This window comes from Acipenser ruthenus, chromosome 12 (assembly GCF_902713425.1).
Source record: "Acipenser ruthenus chromosome 12, fAciRut3.2 maternal haplotype, whole genome shotgun sequence".
NCBI classification, from domain to species: Eukaryota; Metazoa; Chordata; class Actinopteri; order Acipenseriformes; family Acipenseridae; genus Acipenser; species Acipenser ruthenus.
The window spans coordinates 33,222,125-33,243,070 of NC_081200.1; the positions used below are offsets into that span (position 1 = coordinate 33,222,125).

The following is a 20,946-nucleotide window of genomic DNA, read 5'->3' on the forward strand; positions in this document are numbered from 1 at the left end:
TCTTCTAACTGCAACTTAAACATATATCCTGTATTGGATATGTGCCCAATTTGAAAAATATTCTGTAGCCAAGGATGAGCACATTATATGCATTTTTGGGTTGAGGACTGTAAAGTGTAAAAGCTTTGAAAAGTGAAACTAGTATCACACGTACAAGTCAAAACCAGTATTAAAACATATTTATTAATCATTGTCTAGGATGATACATTTAAACTTTCCAGGTAGGAAAGACTGTGTAACAATACACAAATTCCATTAAGATGCCCCTATTTATATTTGCATATTGGTCATTGGAAGATTCCTGCTGCATGAGCTGGGAGGCTTATAGCATAATTGCATACTGATAAAAAGTTTAAATGACAGTCAGTATTTTTGCTGTTATTACACCATATATGACATTGCCATGTAATGTTTTACTGAGACATTCACAATGTAGTGAATGCTACTAGTCTGCTAATGAGGATGCAGGATTTTACCTGCACTAGTAGTACATAGTGATTTTGAATTTTAGATTTATACTGGACATTTATATTTTGGATTTAAATAAAGACAGGACTCCCTTGCCAAAAAGCGGTCATTTAATTATCAGATAGTACTTCTTTATAATTGTAAAAGATAACAGTTATGCAATTTGAACCACTTGCTCACTTTTAGGGGAATAAGGGTTTAAGGAAAGTAGTTTTTAGTTTAAATTGATTCAACATTAATGGCTTTTGGTATCACTAGATAGAAACTGTACAGCACAGACTGGAAGGTGTGGTCATAGATACCAGGTAAAACTTGTTCCCTGTTTAGGACTTGATAACTAGGTACTCTAATTAGTTTGCTAGTGTCTTTCTGCTGCATTTGTCCAGATCAAGGTGATCAAATAAGTTGGGCCAGGGTCACAGAATGGGTCTGTGGTTATACAGAATTCAAACCTATGATCTCCCAGGGTTTTTTTGGTCAACGCAATTAGCTCATAAATGTTGTGAATCTCATCCATAAATGCAATTATTTAACAGGACGATTGTATAAAGCCTAAAACCAACAAAAATCTGATTTGGGTTACACCTCTAGAAAGAAATATACTGTATTCCAACTTTCTGTACAGTATTGTTCAGTTTAATATAAAGCCAGAAATGTGACTGACTATCTGACACTTGTGCTGATACAGAGCAAATCATATCCTTTCACAAATCCAAACCATTTCCGAGTTCATTTGATTGTTATCTGTGCATTTGTTATTTTTCTTGTATGTAAACCTGAAAAAATGTTTGTGCACAATATAATCTAGTCTGTAAATAAAATAATTTTACATTACTGTCTTAATTTAATTGCCAGCAGGCACATTTACATGTACAGTGAGCAAAATACCAAATAAAGGTATTGGATTGAAATATTCTAAAATGAAAAACCCACGTTCACCAGAATAATAGAATTTAAATACGTTGGTGTAAGGACACAGACGCAACTTAACAATCATTTTATTATACATACAAAAGGATAGAAGACCACAATTTAAAGTTCCGAGAAGACCTTGTTCCTTAGAAGCCTAAATGGGCATCATTACAAATGCACTTTCTGTAAGAAGCGTCAGGATTCCAGGCATGTAGTGACTACTCATGAGCTGCAAAATAATGAAGAAACAAACAATTGAAAGTTAAGCACATACTGTATTAAATTGCAATGAAACTTATTTTGGAGATAGTTCAAGGTGATCTAAACTTTTGCATTTAAAGCTGTAGTGGGTGATTAATGTCAAAAGGATCTATTGTACAAAAAGCTAAAGCCTGTCAATAACAGAACAACTGACAGAACTCCATTTGACATAAACATTATACCCCTTTCAACATCAAAAGATACAGAAACGTTAAACAAACTACTTGGTTAACACTGCTTACCTTTATTTTTCCATCTCTGTGAGCTGATCCGAGAGATGTGGACACGTCAATTAACTCCCCAGCTGACAAATGTATTTTAAAATGTCTGAAGAAATGGGACTCTATACAGCTCATAAACTGGTCCACTTCCTCTATGGTCATTCTGACCTGATCCTGCCTGATGCTTCTCCACAACTCCCAAGCATCCCCTGGGTGGACAGTGAAGGAGACGTTTAATGGAGGACTACAAGGTAGACTCCAGGACAACTTCAGGTACCGGATGCCCATCTCAGGCTCACAGCCAGTCCACATTGCTGCTAACCAGCACAGGCTGTTGGAGCCAATGCGCAGTGGACCAAAGTTACAGTCAAAGGTCCTCTGGAACCAGGTGGTCACCAGGGCAGTCATAGTCTCAGCTCCATTAGCACAGAACAGGGGTAAACAGGTGAACTCTGGTGGCATGGAGCTCAGGTATTCTGTATTGCCATTAACACAGGACAGCCATCCGCTCCATACCACTGTCTCAGCCATGGCCTCAGTGGCAAACTTAGGCTTAGAACAAATCTGAAATCACAAATGAAGGGACAATCAGCATTGCAGTATCATTGTGCTTTGTTTCAGCTACTCCTAAAAAAATCTCCAAGTAAATAAAAAAAAAAAAAAAAAAAAACAGCATTTGATTTTGCTCCCTTAACATCTTACTCTTAAAAACAATACATGGTGCAAATGAAAATAGTAGTATGTTTAATTTTTTTCATACTATACCTGAATGAAAACAGCCTCTGCATCCTCTTTAATTTCAGTCAACCCTTGGATTATGGAGAAGTTCACCTTGAAGTTGGTTTCAAGCCCCACCTCAACTGCAATGCCCTTCTGTTTCTCTGCTACTATGAAGGCAGAGAGCTGCCTGGAATAGGACTTAAGCCCTGTGTATAAAAACTTATATAATGGAGTCACATAATACAGATTCCAGTTCTTCTCTGTCAATTTAGAAATCTGTTCTGGGTCTTTTTCCTAAATAAAAAAAAAAAAAAAAAAGAGGGTAATAATTTTCAGTTGCCACTATTGTCACCTGACCCAAGTGTGTACTGTTCCTCCCACCTAGATCTAGTGAATGCATTCCATCGTGCACAGTATCTCTTTAATCCATTTATCTAAACCAGAATTCATAAATGTTTAAGTTTTTTTCTGAGATCACCCTGTGGGTATAGTCTAGTACTGTAGCGGTAATTTACAAGATGGAAACGTTACAGATGTTTTTATTGAGAAAATAAATAAATCAAAAATCGCATTTTATTTTATCATTTATTTTAACTCACCGATAGGTCACGTGCTTTAGGTATTTCCCTGCTCGTTGGGAGTTTCAGGGAAGTTAATTTGCCTTTACGCACAGATGTCAATCCTGCTCCAGCACCATAGCTTCGGTACAAGTTGTTTGGAGCTCGCTTGGGTGTATAGTTCATATTACTTGGGGTCCCCCTGAAACGATAAGTGCCTTTTTAAAAGATTACTGACAAATAGCCTTTCAAAAATAAATAAAATGACACAAACGTTTGTTTTGTTTCGTGAGCTCAATCACTCATGATTCAAATGTAATATATTACATTTGTATTATTATATGTATATTATTATAAGACTTGAGCGTAAACTTTCTATTGCCTGCGACAGTGGAGCTCACATGGAAGGACTGCCATTCACAAAGCTTTCTCCTCCTGATAGGGAGTTGCAGCGGCGAGACAACAATGTGGGGCATTTCATAAACAAAAACATGGTTTAAAGTGTTACAGACACAAAACACAAAAACAGACTTCACACAGCAGAGGAAGCTTGATGTTCGATCATTTAAAAAATACATGTAACTCAACTGAACAACATTAATAATAAAAAAAATGTACCCGAGGTAGCGCAGTGCCTTGATCCAGGCTTAAACCACCCATCGCATTGTTGTCTGACCAGTGTAAAATGTATGGCTGAAGCCGAGTTAAACTCATACCTGCTCTGACTGTCCTCCATGTTTACCGATGGCGGTAGGAGTTACAATAACAAAACAGCCCTGAATCCCAACGTGTACAGAGGTTTGTTTTCAGCTCTCTCCTCTATCCAGTATAATTTGAACAGCGCGCCTTCCCATCATGCACCACAGACAGGCCGAGTTAATCGAACTGGAACCGCCCAAATGTTAACGCAATTTAGCAATCCCCAAAAAATCAACGAATAGACAACAAAAACAGACAAATGTTTGTTTATTTAAAACACTAGAACATTGTAGGACACAATTTGGACATGAACAACGAAGATAAAAATGCATTTCTCGACTTTCAGAGAAAAATAATCTTATAATAATAATAATAATAATTTTCATTCAAATTTAGAACTCATTAGGAAAGACGTTTTTCACCTATAATTTTGTAGCGATACAAATAATATTACGAAAAGAATCTGAAAGAAGTCTGCAGCAAAACAACATATATACTGTAGATATCTCGATATTTAAATTCTCAACGACTCTCTAGCTGCTCGATATATACTCAGAACTTGATTAGTAAAGTCTGGTCGAAAGAAAGGTAAAAGGTTACAGTGCACTTCTGTATGGAACTTCGGAAGGGCATGCTGGGCTGCCAGTTTTGACAGGAGACAAAATCAGTAGAATAAGACATAATTTCTGTATTTGCTGTGGGTGATTCAGTATAGAGCTAGCTCAGCTAATGGAGATCGAGTAGGGGCACAATGCATGGTTGCTTTAAAAAGATGACTGATTTATTTTATTTGTAGTACGTCTAATCTTTTGGAAAAACAGTTTGCTATCGGAGTGTGGCTTTATTTTAAAATAATTTATGAGTTACTGTGCATGTTTCTTGGAATTCGAAAAACATCTCCCACGTCACATGAATCCAGCTGTTAAACTGTAGAATAATGCTTGTAATTATGTCATGTAGAATCAGTAATATTGTACACAAGGTCCTTGTGAGCAGTATAAGACGGGAAAGCACTAATAGTTTAGGTTTAGTAAGGAAGAAGTGTGTTAGGCTCTCATTGCCCATAGTATCAAATACCACGCAATGGATCTCGACCGATCACAGACTGTGTTCACAGAAGAACATGCCAGGTAAACCATATATTAGTCAAGCGAGTTAACCAAGGCAAGCTGCAAAATGATCATCGATCCCTCTTTTCATGTACTTAAAATGTTTAGTTTCTTTTTTTTAATTATTAGTCATTCAAATGCTATACTGTAGATGGAAAGTTGCTCTTGCGCCTCTTGTGCTGTGTAGTTCGATCTCACTCCAGTGTGTTCCAGCTGAGAAGCATCAGTGATGTTAATACTATTAAGAGGAGGGTGGAGGGGTTATTACTTATTTAATACCTCTAAATCCCCAGGTGGTTATTTTAAATTGGCCCTCTTTTAACAACGAGCCTGTATATATTCCAATGTGGCATAAATCCAACCGACTGCGTTGTTTTTCGTCACTGAAACTGCATAATAACAAGATCAGTCGGTTGTTTACAGGTCACAACACACTGCTCTACTATAGTATGTAACCTGAATAATCAACATTACATTCAGTTAGGGTAAGTTTAAAAGAAACAACTTTGCTGCTTATCATTCAATAATTATCGGAAATGTAGTTAATCCAAATTACAAGTAAACTTTAACAAATATAATCAAACTACATGTTCCTTTGACTTTTAACCTTCAAAAAAGTTACAAACCTGTGGTAATAATCACTTTGAGACAGAGCTTGCCATAGACCCGTTTGTCTTTATGTCTCTGATAATGGTAATGACAGGGCACTGCATACCATTCTCTGTATACACTATCACTTGGTGTAAGTGTGAATTTCAGTTTGCAGCTATAACAGATCATATTTTTTGATAATGATCCAGGGGTTAAATCTGTATTAAGTGTTATCTATGTAACCTCATTTATGGGCAAAAATAGTTACATTTTTATAGTTTCACAATTCAACTGAAATGCTGCTGTCTGTATGTAAGACAACAATTAAAGACTGCATCCTTTCTTTTTTTATTTTATTCTAATTCTCTTAGATCAAAACAGTTTTGCATCTCGCACCCATGCTTGTGGAGAAATGCGGTGTACACACATTGGAGAACAGGTCACTATTTGTGGATGGATTCAGTATCAAAGGTATTTTGATGGGGTTTGAGGACATATTAAAAACTGAAAAGGCTTTAAGAAAAACTTTGTAGTCAGATGGCTGTTTTGTATAGATTTTCTTACAGTTCTGAGTTTTGACTTGGAGTGCCAGTGTTTTTATTTTTATTTTTAGACATGGTCTGTTTGTGATCCTGAGAGATTTCAGCGGTCTGATACAAATTCTCATTCCACAAGATGCGGTAGGTTATTTATGCAGCCAAGAGTGACTGGCATTTTTTGTTCTAAATAGAAAATACTGTTATTAGTAACACTTTATACCCCCTGGTTAGGGATTTTCCATTGCAAACCTTTAACTCACTGTTATAAATACATTGGAATTAATACTGATTTATTTTCCAAAATGAAATAACTCATTTTTGAACAACAAAACATCATTAAATGTAAATAGCATTTGGTTTAAAATGTTGTAGTATAAAATTAGATTTTGAAGGAAAATTGCAGGAACCACTTGTCTGTTTGTTAATTTCTACAGTCGGTATATAGTCTCTGAGCAAGCCAGAATATAGTACATGTATATTTATATTTAAGGGAAATAGCAGCTGATGCAACAACAAAGTGCCTCGCAGCAACTTCTTTGATGATCTTCATCTCTCTTCTCAGTCAGCAGGGCACCTGAAGAAAACTCTGAATGATCTGCCCTTGGAGTCTGTTGTGAGAGTGACAGGAAATGTTGTTCCCCGGCCACCTGGACAGGAAAACTCGGTCAGTCCCTGAACTTATTTTACATTATCATTTAGAGTCATCAGCAGTGATAGCAAAATAAGGCTGGCTGGATGTCATGGCTTTAAAAGAAGTTGCACCATGACTGTTGCACTGAAAAAAAAGAATGCTTATGCAATTATAATATAGGTAACAAGAGTGAAAGATTATGTTTTTTAGTGTCATAGTAAACTATATCATTACATTTTTTAGGAGATGCCAACTGGGGAAATTGAAGTCCAAGCACAAGACGTTGAAGTTCTGAATATCTGCAAAAAGCTTCCATTTGAAATTAAAGACTTTGTGAAGGTGAGGGTTGGAATTCTAAACACATCTTGTGTTGTGGTAGAATATACAGATGTCTCGGGGAATGGTTCTCCTCTTAACAATGCTCCTGTGTTATAGAAATCAGAAGCGCTCCGTATGCAGTACCGGTACCTCGACCTGCGCAGTGTCCAGATGCAGTACAACCTGAGACTGAGGTCTCGCATGGTGATGAAAATTAAAGAGTATCTCTGTAATCTACATGGTAAGTAGCTTATAGAAGACCCTTAGGAAAGCCTGCTTTTTCATCTACTTAAGTGACTGCTGATTCATTCATTCATTCGTTTGTTGATTGCAGGATTTGTGGATGTGGAAACGCCAACATTATTTAAAAGAACACCAGGGGTAGGTATTCATTTTTCACACAATAATGGTCTTTTTGAGGGTATGTTATTACCTGTAATGTATATTAATGCAGTTTTCAATTCTAAAACGTTTTGGCCTGGCTAAATCTCCTCCTTTAAGTAAAATAGAAAGGGTCAAAAAGTAAAGGCATTGTAAAATTGCATGTGCCCTAAAATCACAGGCACACAAATAATCTAATGATTTTCACTCCATAGACAAAAACAGGTTACATTTAAAGTTACAGCAAAAGATAAAATTATAAACTGGAAGGTACTGTATTGGGAAGATCGCTTCAGTACATGAGTCTAGTTATTTGGGCTGCAGCCAACAATATTCATGGTTATATTTGTATTTGTTATTCAGGGTGCAAAGGAGTTTGTGGTGCCCTCTAGGGAGCCTGGCAGGTTTTACTCACTCCCTCAGAGTCCACAGCAGTTCAAACAGCTACTCATGGTTGCTGGGATCGACAGGTGAGCCTAGGAGCAAAGGGCTGTTAACCAATTCTTATAACATTCTTTGTATTATTCATTCAACACTTGGCTGCTGTTTTGTGTTTAATGACATTCAGTAAAACTGTATAACAGGTACTTCCAAGTGGCTCGCTGTTACAGGGATGAAGGGTCGAAGCCAGACAGGCAGCCAGAATTCACTCAGGTAATGTGCTTCTTACAACTGCAGGCTTGAACAGTACATACCCTGTTTCAAGGAGATGTATTGAGGTTATGAGATAAAAGTAGAAAACAGAACACAAAAATAAACATAGTAACACTGTCCTAATGATAGCCCTGCATTCATTTTCCTGTGTCATATTTTGTGTCTGTGTTGCAGGTAGATATTGAGATGTCTTTTGTGGACCAAGCTGGAATCCGCAAGCTGATTGAAGGACTGATCCAGTACTCCTGGCCGGAAGACAAGGGCCAGATTGGTGTCCCATTCCCTTCCATCACATACTCTGAGGCTATGCAATACTATGGCATTGACAAGCCAGACACACGCTTCGAATGGAAGGTCATTGTGATTCAATTATTATATTATTATTATTATTATTTATTTCTTAGCAGACGCCCTTATCCAGGGCGACTTACAGATGTAAACAAAGATACACCTCAAAGATCTTCTCTGCCAATCTAATTCTCACTTGTAGCCTGAAATACTTGTAAGCTTTCAATGTAACTGTATGCCTCCTTACAAAAAATAAATAATAACAGGCCTCCACAGCTGGAATTAGATATGTGACCTTTTCTTTTATTCAACACCCCCTCCTTGTGTTCTGGATATTTGACTGTACTTTTGTTCAAGATAACCTTCTTTAATGCATAAAGATATAGATAAGTTAGGGCTGCTGTATATTTTTGTATATGGTGTCAGCATAAATAACCTGTTTTTTTTTTTTGTTTTTTTTTCTAATGGCAGATCATTGACATCAGTGAAGGATTCAGAAATACAGACATTGGTTTCCTCAGAGATGCTCTGAGCAAGCCAGAAGGATCTGTTAGGGCTATCTGTGTGCCTGACGGAGCAGTAAGTACAAGAACAGGACTGATTCCAGACATTCAGTGTATGTCTATGGGTTCATTTACTTAAAAATTATGTTCAATAAATAAAGAACAACATTGGAAACTCCTCAATCGTATATCTATTTCTGGACATGCTGTCTGCTTTTGTTTCAGAAACACCTAAAGAGCAAGGATATAGAATTCCTCAGAAAAGACTCCAGGGCACAATTCAATCAGGTTTGTCATGCATTCAGTAACACAAACGTATATAACAAATTAAGACTGCATCTTGACTACTTGCAAAAAAACTGTTTCACTTGTGCTTGAGCATCAAATACTAATGCCACCAAAATATTTTGTCTTTCTTGGAAAAAGCATTGTCATTAAAATAATAAAATAGTCATTGAAGCCACAAAATATAGGAGGCTGTGTGGTCCAGTGGTTAAAGAAAAGGGCTTGTAACCAGGAGATCCCCGGTTCAAATCCCACCTCAGCCACTGACTCATTGTGTGACCCTGAGCAAGTCATTTAACCTCCTTGTGCTTCATCTTTCGGGTGAGACGTAATTGTAAGTGACTCCACAGCTGATGCATAGTTCACACACCCTAGTCTCTGTAAGTCACCTTGGATAAAGGTGTCTGCTAAATAAAAAATTAATAATAATTCCTTTTCCATTGAAGAAGGAGGATGGATTAAGAGGGAGTTGGTGATAAGATAGTTTTTTTTAATTTGAAAAACTGCAGGAAGTGAGTGTGGTTGCCCTGAAGCCAGACGGTACCTGGAAGTCTCCCCTCAGCAAGCTCCTGACAGAGGAGCAGAAACATCTCCTCTGTCAGGCAACACAAGCCAAAGCAGGAGACCTGCTGCTGCTTACTGCCGGGGAGCACGAGCCTGTGGTAAGAGTGGCTTCAGATTCATGCATTGAATACTTGTATTATTTATCATGATACAGCGCTATACACACTGCAATGAATGTATGTTATTAATCATATAAATTTGTATAGCCGTTTCACAGTGACTTTAATGTACATCTGCAGTGCCGTGCCCTGGGGAAGCTGAGACTGCAGTGTGCCGAGCTGCTGGAGTCGAGGGGGGTGGCAGTTCGGGACTCCTCCGCCTTCCACTTCCTGTGGGTGGTGGACTTCCCCCTCTTTCTTCCCAAAGAGGACGAGCCAGACAAGCTGGAGTCTGCCCACCACCCCTTTACTGCACCGCACCCCCAGGATGCCCTCCTCCTCTACACCCAGCCCGACAAGGTCGGGTTAACATGTTTTACATGCCTTTGCAAGACCTGTTTTAAAACAAAATGTTAAACCACAATGCAAATACAAGAACACTGTTAAAAATGTTTTTTCTTTTATACATATATATCCAGGTTCGTAGCCAACACTATGACCTCGTCCTGAATGGAAGTGAAATTGGAGGAGGGTCTATCCGTATTCACAATGCTGAACTGCAGCAATATGTCTTGGAGAAGATACTAAAGGTTGCTGCATTGCATTTGGCTATATTTAATAGACAATTTTTTTTTTCTTTTTTTTTTCTGACACCTATTCTGTTTGTATTCCAGGAGGACAAGCGTTTGCTTTCACACCTGATTGAAGCTCTAGATTCTGGGGCACCCCCTCATGGTGGAATTGCACTGGGTATGTATTAACAACACAGTACTTATAAAGATGTTACAAATAATGTAATTTCTATAAAAATGTAACAGAAACATTATACTCAATATATTATTTAAAATTGGTACATATATATTTGCAGTCATTCACAATAATAATTAGTTTTATCTTGCCCCAGGTTTAGACCGGTTCATCGCAATCATAGTTGGAGCTCCAAGTATACGAGATGTGATTGCTTTCCCCAAGTCTTACCGGGGTCGTGACCTCATGAGTAATGCCCCAGACTTTGTGGCTGCAGAAGACTTAGTGCCTTACCACATCAGCGTCGCATGGCCCGCAGTCAGCCAGGAGGCTGAGGGGGAGCAACCTGAGATACCTGCCAGTGGGAAAGGATTTAATCACACATGAAGTTGCTTGCTGGCAATGAGATTTTGTTGACTTTCTATACTTTTGAGTGGTTAAAATCAAAGACGAAGTGTCGTTTTTACTATGAGGGAGATGGTTTTCTCCAAATATACTTGATACATCCTTTACTTGTAACTTTTATGGAACAAATGTTTTGGTCCTTTGCTTTGTCCAGTTATGTGTCAATCATTTGTCTCTGCAACAGTCTGCTATCACTATGCTGTTAGTTAAAGTTAAGGGCAGAGAGATTCCTCTTGTCATACAGTCTAATCAAGAACACACTTCAACCTTACTCTAATTATACTGTTATAAAACATTGAAATATAAAGCTTACTTTCTGAAAAAAATGAAATAAATAAAGATGCCAGAACAAGAAAATACAATGCGTGTTGGCCAGTGTCAGTTCTTTCTCGTAATATTTAAAGTATATTATTTCATTTTGAGAGCTGTACCAATCGAGCTGATGTATTATTTATTTTGAATAATGAATTATGTAAACAAAGAAAATATTGAAAGATGCGATATGTTGTTCTATGTTATGTACCTAGATCAGCCTTTTTCATTTGAATAATCAAACCCTTAAAAAATCTTTTTAAATAGGACAATTTGTCTTCAATATGCGTCGTGTAGTTCAAGTCCATGGAAATTATTACCACAAGACAACAGCTTATTAATTTGGTGGCCATGGATAAATCATGTTTTTTAACCCTGCACAGCCATTTTTTGTATTCCCAAAGATGAACAGCTTTTCAACATTTTCATGTGCTATATTTATTATGTGTTGCTCTTTAATTTTGTGTTTGGTAAAAAGTAGCTTTTGTCCATACAAAAATACTAGGGAGATTTCAGCTTCAATCGATGGATGGATTCAATAGTACATATTTTGCATATCATTAAACATTCTTTTGAGATGAAAGGGCCCACTTTATTGTATTATATGAACAGTAATAATACATATTTGTAACATAAACTAAGAACATAAGGTTCCATTTAATCTAGCATAAGGACTGATTCATGTAATTGACTACTGCTTGGCGACTGTTTCGAATCCACTTTACACAGAATCTAAATTACATGTACAGTTTCCTTCCAACACGGTTCAATTTCTTTCAAATTAACTCTTCTAACTTCTTTGTCCAATAAAAGGAAATCAACTTCTCTGTTTTTGTCCAAGTCTGCCCATCACCCTTTCAGCATTATTTGTTCTTCTAAGTGGTTAATACTGTATAACATGAAATTTCACTGGCAAATGACTGAAATAAGAAAACTATGTTTTGAAGCATTGATCGCTCCCAGTGTTTTTTTTTTTTACACACATTTGGAAAGGTTATTGAAGAATAAATACATTGTTGTATCCAAAAAAATGTTTTCCTGACTTCATAATGGCCCACAACTTTAGTAAAGGTAATAATTAAAAATATCACAACTCATCGCTTTATACCCTTTGTTGAAATGAAAAAAAATGTTTGCTTGATTCTGTAAATGGTGTTCCAGTGCCCGTGCAATAGATGGCAGTATTGTTCCATAAAACATCCAGTATTGTATGCATACAGTGAGGAACCCATGAAAGAAGTCTGGAAGTCAACATATAACATGAAATAAAAACATTAAAAATCACTTTTTTAGTGTTGCAAGAATGAAAGTTGTATACCCATTTTAAACATTTCTCCAGTCCGAAATGTATTTCTTTTTTTTTTTTTTTTTGTTTGAAAGGTGGAAAAACATGTTAATTTTACAAAGCTAGAACCAAACAGCTAAACTATATAATTCTGGATCTCTTAGGGTCTCCAAGCACTCTAGTTTTTGGGGGATTTTTATCCTTTTAGCAAATATAAGTACATTAAAGACTGGAGTAAACAACTTTGAGAATTGGCATTAAAATCCAGTGCTGTTTGGTTAGCAATGACAGCTTGATTTATAATGTGCATTTACATTTTTTAGAACTTTCCAGTCCAGTGCATATAAATTAAAAATGAATGTAGATATTTATAAAGTGAACAGTGATGTAACATTTTCAGTCATGAGAAGAATGATTGTCAAATATAATAATTTTAGTAGCAATGTTCAAAACATCTATAACAGAAGACTGGATTACCAAGCCTTAAGCATATTCAAAAGTGCTGTTAGCCAAACCATTACACACTTGCAATATTTGTTACTATTGTATCTTTTCCAGCTTCATAACAGAAAATAAAAACGGATTAATAATAGGTCTGGCACTGGAAGATGTTTTCACAATTATCAGCTTTAATTGTTAAGCCTTTAACATTAAATAATTAGGCATTCATCTTAATTGATGATGGTTAGCAGAGATTACATTGGTATAATAATTCCCCCGGACAGACTCAATTTTGATTAGGCCTAAGAAAATACTTTTTATACATGTTGTATATAATTTCCATAAAAACTAAACTGAGCTTTCATTATTCAACCCACTATGGACTTTTACACATTACATTTATTTATTGTTCTTGCACAAAGTAAAGTCATTAAAAGTAAGTAAGCAAGCAAGTACATGTAACTGGTTTTGTATTATCTTCGGCTATCAATTTGTGGATTAACTTTGTTTTTTGTAACAAATCAGTAGGCACTTCTCTGAACTTGTTTTCCCTGCTGTGCTTCATCTTTTCTCTTTTGTCTGACACATAGTTGTGAAACTTTAAAAAGCAATTCTGCCCAGAGGCGAGGCGAAGAAATGTTTCACATTTGATGCACTTCACTTTTGTGAGTTTTTGGCAGCTAGCATTTTTGCATCTCCCAGCCTTTTCTTCATATGTAGGCCAATGATCAGTCTTGTCTTTTCTGCAGTCCACATTAGGAGGTGCTGAATACCTCTTCACCGTGGGCACATTCTCTTGACTAGTGACTGTGCTATATCACACTTGAAATCAAACAGAGACAACTGCTATTTGCTGTTGATGCCACAGTCATCAACCAGGCAACCACACAACACAAATCCATCATGTGAAAGAAGAAACGCAAATAATAATTCTTGGCGCGAAGTTTTGTGCAATAGAGTGCATTGTCCCATCTTCTCACAGTTTCTTCTGGATGTGCACCCAGAAATGTGCTCAACAAAACAATCTGTTTTCTTGCCATTTCACCAGTTTCAGATCCACACCGCCTCCACAAATGATCCACATCCTTCTTTTTTTAGTTGGAGATCTGTTGGCATTCTCTTATTTGGGACTGTGGCAGGATAGCCGCAGAGGGAAGACAGAAAGTCACGATGGCCAACCAAAAAGACAAACACAAAACAGGCTTTAAACAAACCCCAAAAAACACTCTCTCTCTCTCTCTCTCTCTCTCTCTCTCTCTCTCTCATACAGGTGCCTGGGCTAATTGGGCAATTCGCACCTCATTAGCCCAGGCACATTCCACACATTCCTCACACATAAATTCACTGAACCACACCCCAAACTCACTCACATCCACTCTAAACAATACAAAAAACACAGAACCACCACAAAATAGGCTGCACCCCATCACAGGGACCCTATTCATTCTCACAGTTCTCAAACTCTGGATGCCAATTTTTGCAAGTTCAACTTGAAGTGCAGGGCTGCAGAACTAGTTATCAAAGAACAGCTGGTAATTTTGGTGCTGTGGTATGAGCAAGTCGAAGCACAACATTTCCACTAGGCTTGATGTCTGGTAATTGGGCTGGGTGATTTGATGGTCCAGCATACACTTCAAAATCATAAGCAATGCCACTTGCCTCACGAAGCAAAAATATTTTGTAACCCCACTTCTTTGACTTTTTGGGATTGTATTGCTTCAGGCTTCTTTTTCCTTTGAAAGGATCTACTTGCTCATCTACTACAAGACATCTTTCCATTGGAATGCTCCTCAAATTTGTACGGATTGGTTCAAGGCTTCTCTTGATGAACTACCATCGATAAAGAGAAATGACCTCAGCAACCTGTGGTATGTAACATCTTGAGCTCCAGTATTTTCTTGAACCAGACATTCCTATGAGGGACATGTAGAAAGTAACCTCTAAGAACTGTTCTAGTTCACTGGTGTCTAACTGGAGCCAAGAGGTAATGTCAGTTTGAGATGTGTAAAGATTGGGCTGCTCTACTATAAAAGACAAAATACGGTCATCATATTCTATTGGTGATTGTACACTTAAAAGGCTGATAACCTTTCCATTCTGGTGTTGCATGTACTTGCTTACTTCGATTAGTCATAAAAGAGGCTGGGTTGCATTTTGATATGCTCTCTCATCTGTGGGTGTTACTGTCTCACTATCCGGTTCAGAAGAAGACTCTGGCTCAGATAGGACTTCATTCTCACTGTCATCAAAACTATTGGCAGATTCATCTGAATCTGTAAATAAAAATAAATACTTTGATGGAGGGATAGTAAATAGAATTAGAACTAATACCACTTCAACAAATACAAAGTGGAAGGAAATGACGACAGATATCTAAGTCTATTGCACAAAGCATGTGAAAAAAATACTAAAATACTCAGTAATCATAAAAACTATATCAACTATGATGAAAATCACCAACAAAATAAGGAAACTGACTATAATAATAAGTATAATATTTTCATTTGTATGTTTATACATACATGGTACCATAGAGGGTTAATAAATAAAATATTTAAACAAAGCAAAACACTTTACAAAAACAAAACGGCACGTTGGCCAAAACAAACAAACAATAATAATAACAAGCTTGTGTAGCAATGGATTTCTTTATATTATGGTTTACCTCCTCTCTCTCTCTCTCTCTCTCCGACTCCCATTCTCCACTCCTGAACTCTCTCCCGTGCAGCCAAACTGCAGGTCTTTTTATATTATGGCCGAGGGGTTAAACAGTCATAATTCTGCGTCACTGTCAGCCACTTAAATAATCAGTAGCTGACAGTCACGCATTCTCACGAGGTATGTTTAAAATACAAAACAATAACAATGATGGTGGATAGCTTTTTGTCTGCCCTGCACCTTAAATAATTTAATAGTACCCAGTTACAATTGCCCAAAGGTAGTTTGAGGTTTCACAGGTTTCTTGCACCTTAAAAACGGTTTGATTTTGTGTAGTTTTTGATTCTGTCAATTATCCGTATTTAAAGCTAATTGCAATTATATACATCCAACTGCCTGTTATCCGTAATCTGTCCTTTTGATCTTCCATGTCTTGCCCCTCAACTGATACAACCCTTCCCCAATTTCAGAATAAAATGCAAAGAATTTTTTAAAATAATAATCGACACATTAACCAATCATGCCCAATTAAAAAGAGGGCCACAGGTTATTTACTCTTTGCTTACCCTTGTTTTAAGTTTAATACAAAGGACAAAACCTTCTACAGCATAGCTTCTCCTACCACTCAACTGAGCCACCAACAACCCACTCCCTGCAGAATTTGATTTACCTTGGAGGTCCCTCCATCCACATACAGTGTTGACCTGGCTCAACCTTATTTAGTGAGATCTGACAAGAAAATACTCCAAGGTAGTACAGTCAGGCTGCAAAGAATGGTGGTATATTAGGATTGTGTGTTACAAACACAGGTGATGCTAAAAGACAGAAACAATGAAGGATATGAGTTCTGGAAACAAGCAATTAATGTTAATTCTCAGAATGGAGCTGTGAGAAATAACAGCAAGAATGTATGGGTATAGACAGTGAAGCAGCACTGCTCCAGTCAGAGGTATCAGGTAGGGCACCTCTATCCATCTTGCCATTAATCCCAGACATGACTACAGTATTAGGAATGCTATTGCATTATTAATACAAAATGGGTATGTGCACACATGTATGGTCCTGAGTGGTGTTGCTTAAGAAAATAAATAGGACTGCACACATTAGTAATCTATCTAGTCTTTATTACATTTCCAATAGATATGAACAGTAATTACAATATATTGATATTTCGAGGAAATCATTCAGAAGTACTTAAGGATGTTTTTTTTTTTTCAAAATGTCAATAGTTATTGTCATCTAACTGAAATCATTTGAAGATTTAATTAAACTTGCAGAGAGCTTACAAAGAGTGTGCAAACGTATTGATTTCAGCTGTTGAATCATTGTCTTTATTTTCATGGAGTTCTACAGAGGAGCTCTAACTACCAAGGTTAGATACCGTATGCTAGTAAAAGTTATATATATATATATATATATATATATATATATATATATATATATATATATATATAATTAAGGAGACAAGCAGTAGTTTAGGAGTGAGGCTGGATCTTTCCTTTGCTAACCTCTAGACAGGATTCTATCCTTCAAGACTACATATACTTTTATCAAAATATCTTATGATAGGGCTTTGAATAGAGTAGAATCTGGAAATAGTCAGATAAATATAGAAATACAGGTGGCTTTTAGCACTGTCTGCATGATTGTTACGCTCATGAAAATCAATCATTATTAAACAAGATAAGGCTTACCATAAAACTTCAAATAAACGCCGGTCTCTAATAGGCGCCGGGGCTGCTGGGAAATATGGTAAATAGACGCCGGGTCTCTTAAATGCCGGGTTCTGAATAATAATATAATGCGCGTCATACTGAATGTTCCAGACAACACACACACAGCTGTACAGCGAGCTTAACAATTTGTTTTTCAACAGCGATAAATATTCCCTGAGGCTCAGTATGAATTATAAGAAAACTGAATTTAATTTATTTTAAGGTAGACCTAATGCATACAGTTTTTTTTAAATGACGTTATTCATTTTAAAACCAGTTGTGAAGCTTTTTTGAGCCTGCTGAAAGTAAGCCAAATACAAACTTGTTTTCTGATATTAACAGGGTTGCATTTTAGTGTATTTGTACGTGTTTTATTTTATTATTATATTAACAGTATTTCGTGCATTTGAGTCTTGCAATTCGTATTCGATATTAATGATATAATCGCACGCGTTATAAGGGCGCTCGAAGGAAAATGTAAGTACGGTTCTGAGTTTGTCACAGTGACTGCGACCAGGGAGGACAGAGTGAGGAATCTAAAGTTTACAGACCAGGAGCTAAATGTATTAGCAGAAGAAGTGGTGGGAATTATGAAAGGCTTTTTGGTGCTAATTCAGCGAGAACATTAACTTCAATTAAACATTAAGGACAACATAAATGCACTCCTTAGGAGGGCGAGGTCTTATCCCAAATCACAGCGTCCTGCGAGACAGTCAAAGCAGAAACGAATTGTTAATTAAACATTAACTCTGCAAATCAAATACATATTTGTTTGTTCAACTTGATCTCCCTCTGAATTATTTTGTAATATTAATCAGAAATCAACAAAGCACTCTCCGAGTCAATTAAAAGTTCACTATTTACATTTCAAAAGGTGCTTGGTGAAACGTTGCTTTTTTAACATTATATGCCATTTGATTGCTTGTATTTATGACTGCACCTCAACTCGCACTCTGTGTACATTCATTTATTGGACATTTACCTTTTCTTTTGTATATTTTAAAGCTATTTTAAGCATAGCCTACTTAAATATCACAAGTACATGGTGACTATATAAATATATTAACATGGCCTTGCATATATACACTTGCCTTGTAATCTTCACTGCCTGAGGATGTACGAGTACATTGTAACATCGGAACGCGAGTCGCTATTGAAACAATCTTTAAAAATGAAACTTTTGCTGGAAACAGTAGTTTAAAATGATCTGTGTTGGCTGCAATAAAAAAAATGTAACAATACAAAAAATGTTAAAAACAACATTGAATGACATATTCAGCAACATTTTCCAGTTTTCTATACCTTTGTAATTAATGTTGACATATTATTTACAATGACAGTGTAATTCCCATGGAAGGGAGCAACTTTAACTGCAAGCCTGAAATGACAGAAACAAAGCTTTTGTGTTTTTTCTTTATAAAAGGCACTTTAGGGAGATACTCTTGTCTGAGTGTGTCACTGTTAGGCACAACTCCACAATTAGGTTTTTTTTTTCTCATTAAAAAAGGCTGCACAAAGGCTTCCACTAATTCAGATGTGTTGACGTTATGTGTTTCTCCACTTTCTGTGCTCTTTTTAAACAATCCACCCTAAAAGCTGATTTCATGCAACATGCATTTCTTTGTATTAGAGAACACAAGGCCTGCCTGGAACAGGTGAGGTCGGCCTTGGGTTACCAATTATTGTCAATTACATGGCCTGCTCTTCTGTCTTAACATCTGTGTATCTATTATGTTGACTGTTGTTATCAAACTGTATTGACATTTCTGAAATGTATTAGTGAATAAATAACAAAATAAAAAAGCAAATACCCCTGCCAGATGATTGTATTCTGCTTTCACATGAAACACAATAGTACTTCAAATGAAAAGAGAATTATTGTGGGTTGTTGGGGGAGGGGATGTGCAGAAAACACTGCAGTCCTATATATTTACAGACTTGATCAGCTTTATACATGTGGCTACAAAGTGTTGGTCTGCAGGGTTCCTAGTTTTTTCTTCTGTTTTACAAAATGTATGTTTTTTTTTTTATTTCACTCTGCAGAGGGCAATATAGACTGCTGTAAAGCCTATTATTTACTGTTCCCATTTGCCTTCCACTGTGAATGGCACAAAATACAGGTCTTCACACTGCAGTCTTTCAAAGAGTAATCATTGGCACTACTTGACTTCAATTTTAAAACTAAAAACAAAACACAGTGCATGTAAAGTCAACTTTTAGGGTGTCTGTGAGAATTGTTCTCTTTTAAAAGAAACAAGTAGCTGGTATTTATAACTGAACTTTTTGAAAGCTCATGTGAAAGAGATGCTTGTGAATAATCTGAGTTCGTAGTGTTGAGGCTTATAGTAAAAAAAAAAATCCCCAGAATTGAAATCAGTGTAGTTACTGGTATTAAATTCAGAGGGCATTACATTTTTTTTTTTTTGCTGTGGGACTCGGGCTAGAATGGGGCACAGGACATTTTTAGGAAATCAGTGATTTAATATCTTAAGAGGTATAATTACTTGGAGACTAGTAAATATGCATTCTATTGAATAAGAAATCAAGAAAATATCCACAGGAATAATAATCTCTGAGTAACTAGATAGAATAGAAAATTTGGTTGCTTCATTAAACAAACAAATAGGGTTGTTTCAAGTTCTCTACCCCAATAATATTCTTTGCTTCAGTGCAGATTGAATCATCTCATTTGCAAAATGTCCTGGGTGAAGGACAAAATTAGCAGCAACAATCATTTACATAGAAATAGGAATCTAAAAACATATCACAATGTCACATTAGCATTTCTAGTGAATTTAAAAGTTAAGTGTCCCTCATTTTTGTAGACAGAAATATAATTATAACTGGTGAGAGCTACTAATCATAGTTTATCTATATAAAAAGGTATTGTTTTTCTACACATGATGCTCGTGTTACCCTGACAATAGCTTGCAGCTCTCTTAGTTTTACCAGTCAGCCTGCAGTGCCCAGTTAGTGTAATAAAACTTAAAGGCAAAGCCAAAAAAAAAAAAAAAAAAAAAAAAAAAAGGGAAACAAAAAAGCCAATATCAAAATTAGGCCCAATAGAACATTTTGGCCACAATTATGACATTTTACCGTTATTGTTCATCAAATACCAGATTTCATACCTGTTATACATGCCTATATAATGGATTTTAAGTTTATTTTTTTTGTAACCGATTAGCCACTGTGAACTGCTTTTATGTCAAAACAAGAAATGTGTTTCACTTCCCTATAATTCCTGCTAAATGCTACTTCCATTTCATGCACAGCCCATGGTTCAGTGTGGTTTATTCCTGCTAAAGCATTATATATATGCAGTGCACACTTTAATTTTCACAACACAAAACAAAACAAAAGCCTAGCTCAACATAGAGCCTAACTTCACTTAACAGGTCCCTGACTCACCCACAGGACAGCTAAGCCATTTACCTGTTAACAAACACTTTTTCAAACAGTTTACCTTTCTTTCTGCAGCCCCAGCTCTTCTTACACCAGCTCCCTGGTGATCTCCCCCTTAATGAGCTGGAAGATCTCTTTTTATAGTATGTGGCTGTTCCCAATTAACACCAATTACCTTGTTT

General features: G+C 36.5%; 2 protein-coding genes across 4 annotated transcripts; one reads left to right on the forward strand and one right to left on the reverse strand.

Annotated features, from left to right (window-relative positions):
* Positions 1-1,151: 1,151 nt before the first annotated feature.
* On the reverse strand, positions 1,152-3,985 carry LOC117417052 (centromere protein L). 2 transcript variants are annotated; one of them, XM_034028744.3, is made up of 5 exons: positions 3,856-3,985; positions 3,182-3,341; positions 2,628-2,876; positions 1,884-2,426; positions 1,152-1,609 (listed from the first exon to the last, which is right to left on the reverse strand). In XM_034028744.3, exons 1-5 carry the CDS (start codon positions 3,873-3,875, stop codon positions 1,535-1,537), a joined length of 1,047 nt encoding a protein of 348 aa, XP_033884635.3. In that variant the 5' UTR covers positions 3,876-3,985; the 3' UTR covers positions 1,152-1,534. The 2 variants fall into 2 exon arrangements, with proteins under 2 accessions (XP_033884635.3, XP_058890876.1); XM_059034893.1 differs by having other exon boundaries at positions 3,758-3,863.
* A 73-nt stretch (positions 3,986-4,058) lies between these two features.
* dars2 (aspartyl-tRNA synthetase 2, mitochondrial) lies at positions 4,059-12,460 on the forward strand. 2 transcript variants are annotated; one of them, XM_034028739.3, is made up of 17 exons: positions 4,059-4,968; positions 5,910-6,009; positions 6,152-6,218; positions 6,640-6,741; positions 6,952-7,047; positions 7,144-7,267; positions 7,361-7,407; positions 7,771-7,877; positions 7,992-8,061; positions 8,236-8,415; positions 8,821-8,928; positions 9,078-9,140; positions 9,647-9,799; positions 9,941-10,159; positions 10,279-10,389; positions 10,474-10,549; positions 10,704-12,460. In XM_034028739.3, exons 1-17 carry the CDS (start codon positions 4,776-4,778, stop codon positions 10,931-10,933), a joined length of 2,046 nt encoding a protein of 681 aa, XP_033884630.3. In that variant the 5' UTR covers positions 4,059-4,775; the 3' UTR covers positions 10,934-12,460. The 2 variants fall into 2 exon arrangements, with proteins under 2 accessions (XP_033884630.3, XP_033884631.2); XM_034028740.3 differs by lacking the exon at positions 4,059-4,968 and adding an exon at positions 5,304-5,432.
* The last annotated feature ends 8,486 nt before the right edge of the window (positions 12,461-20,946 follow it).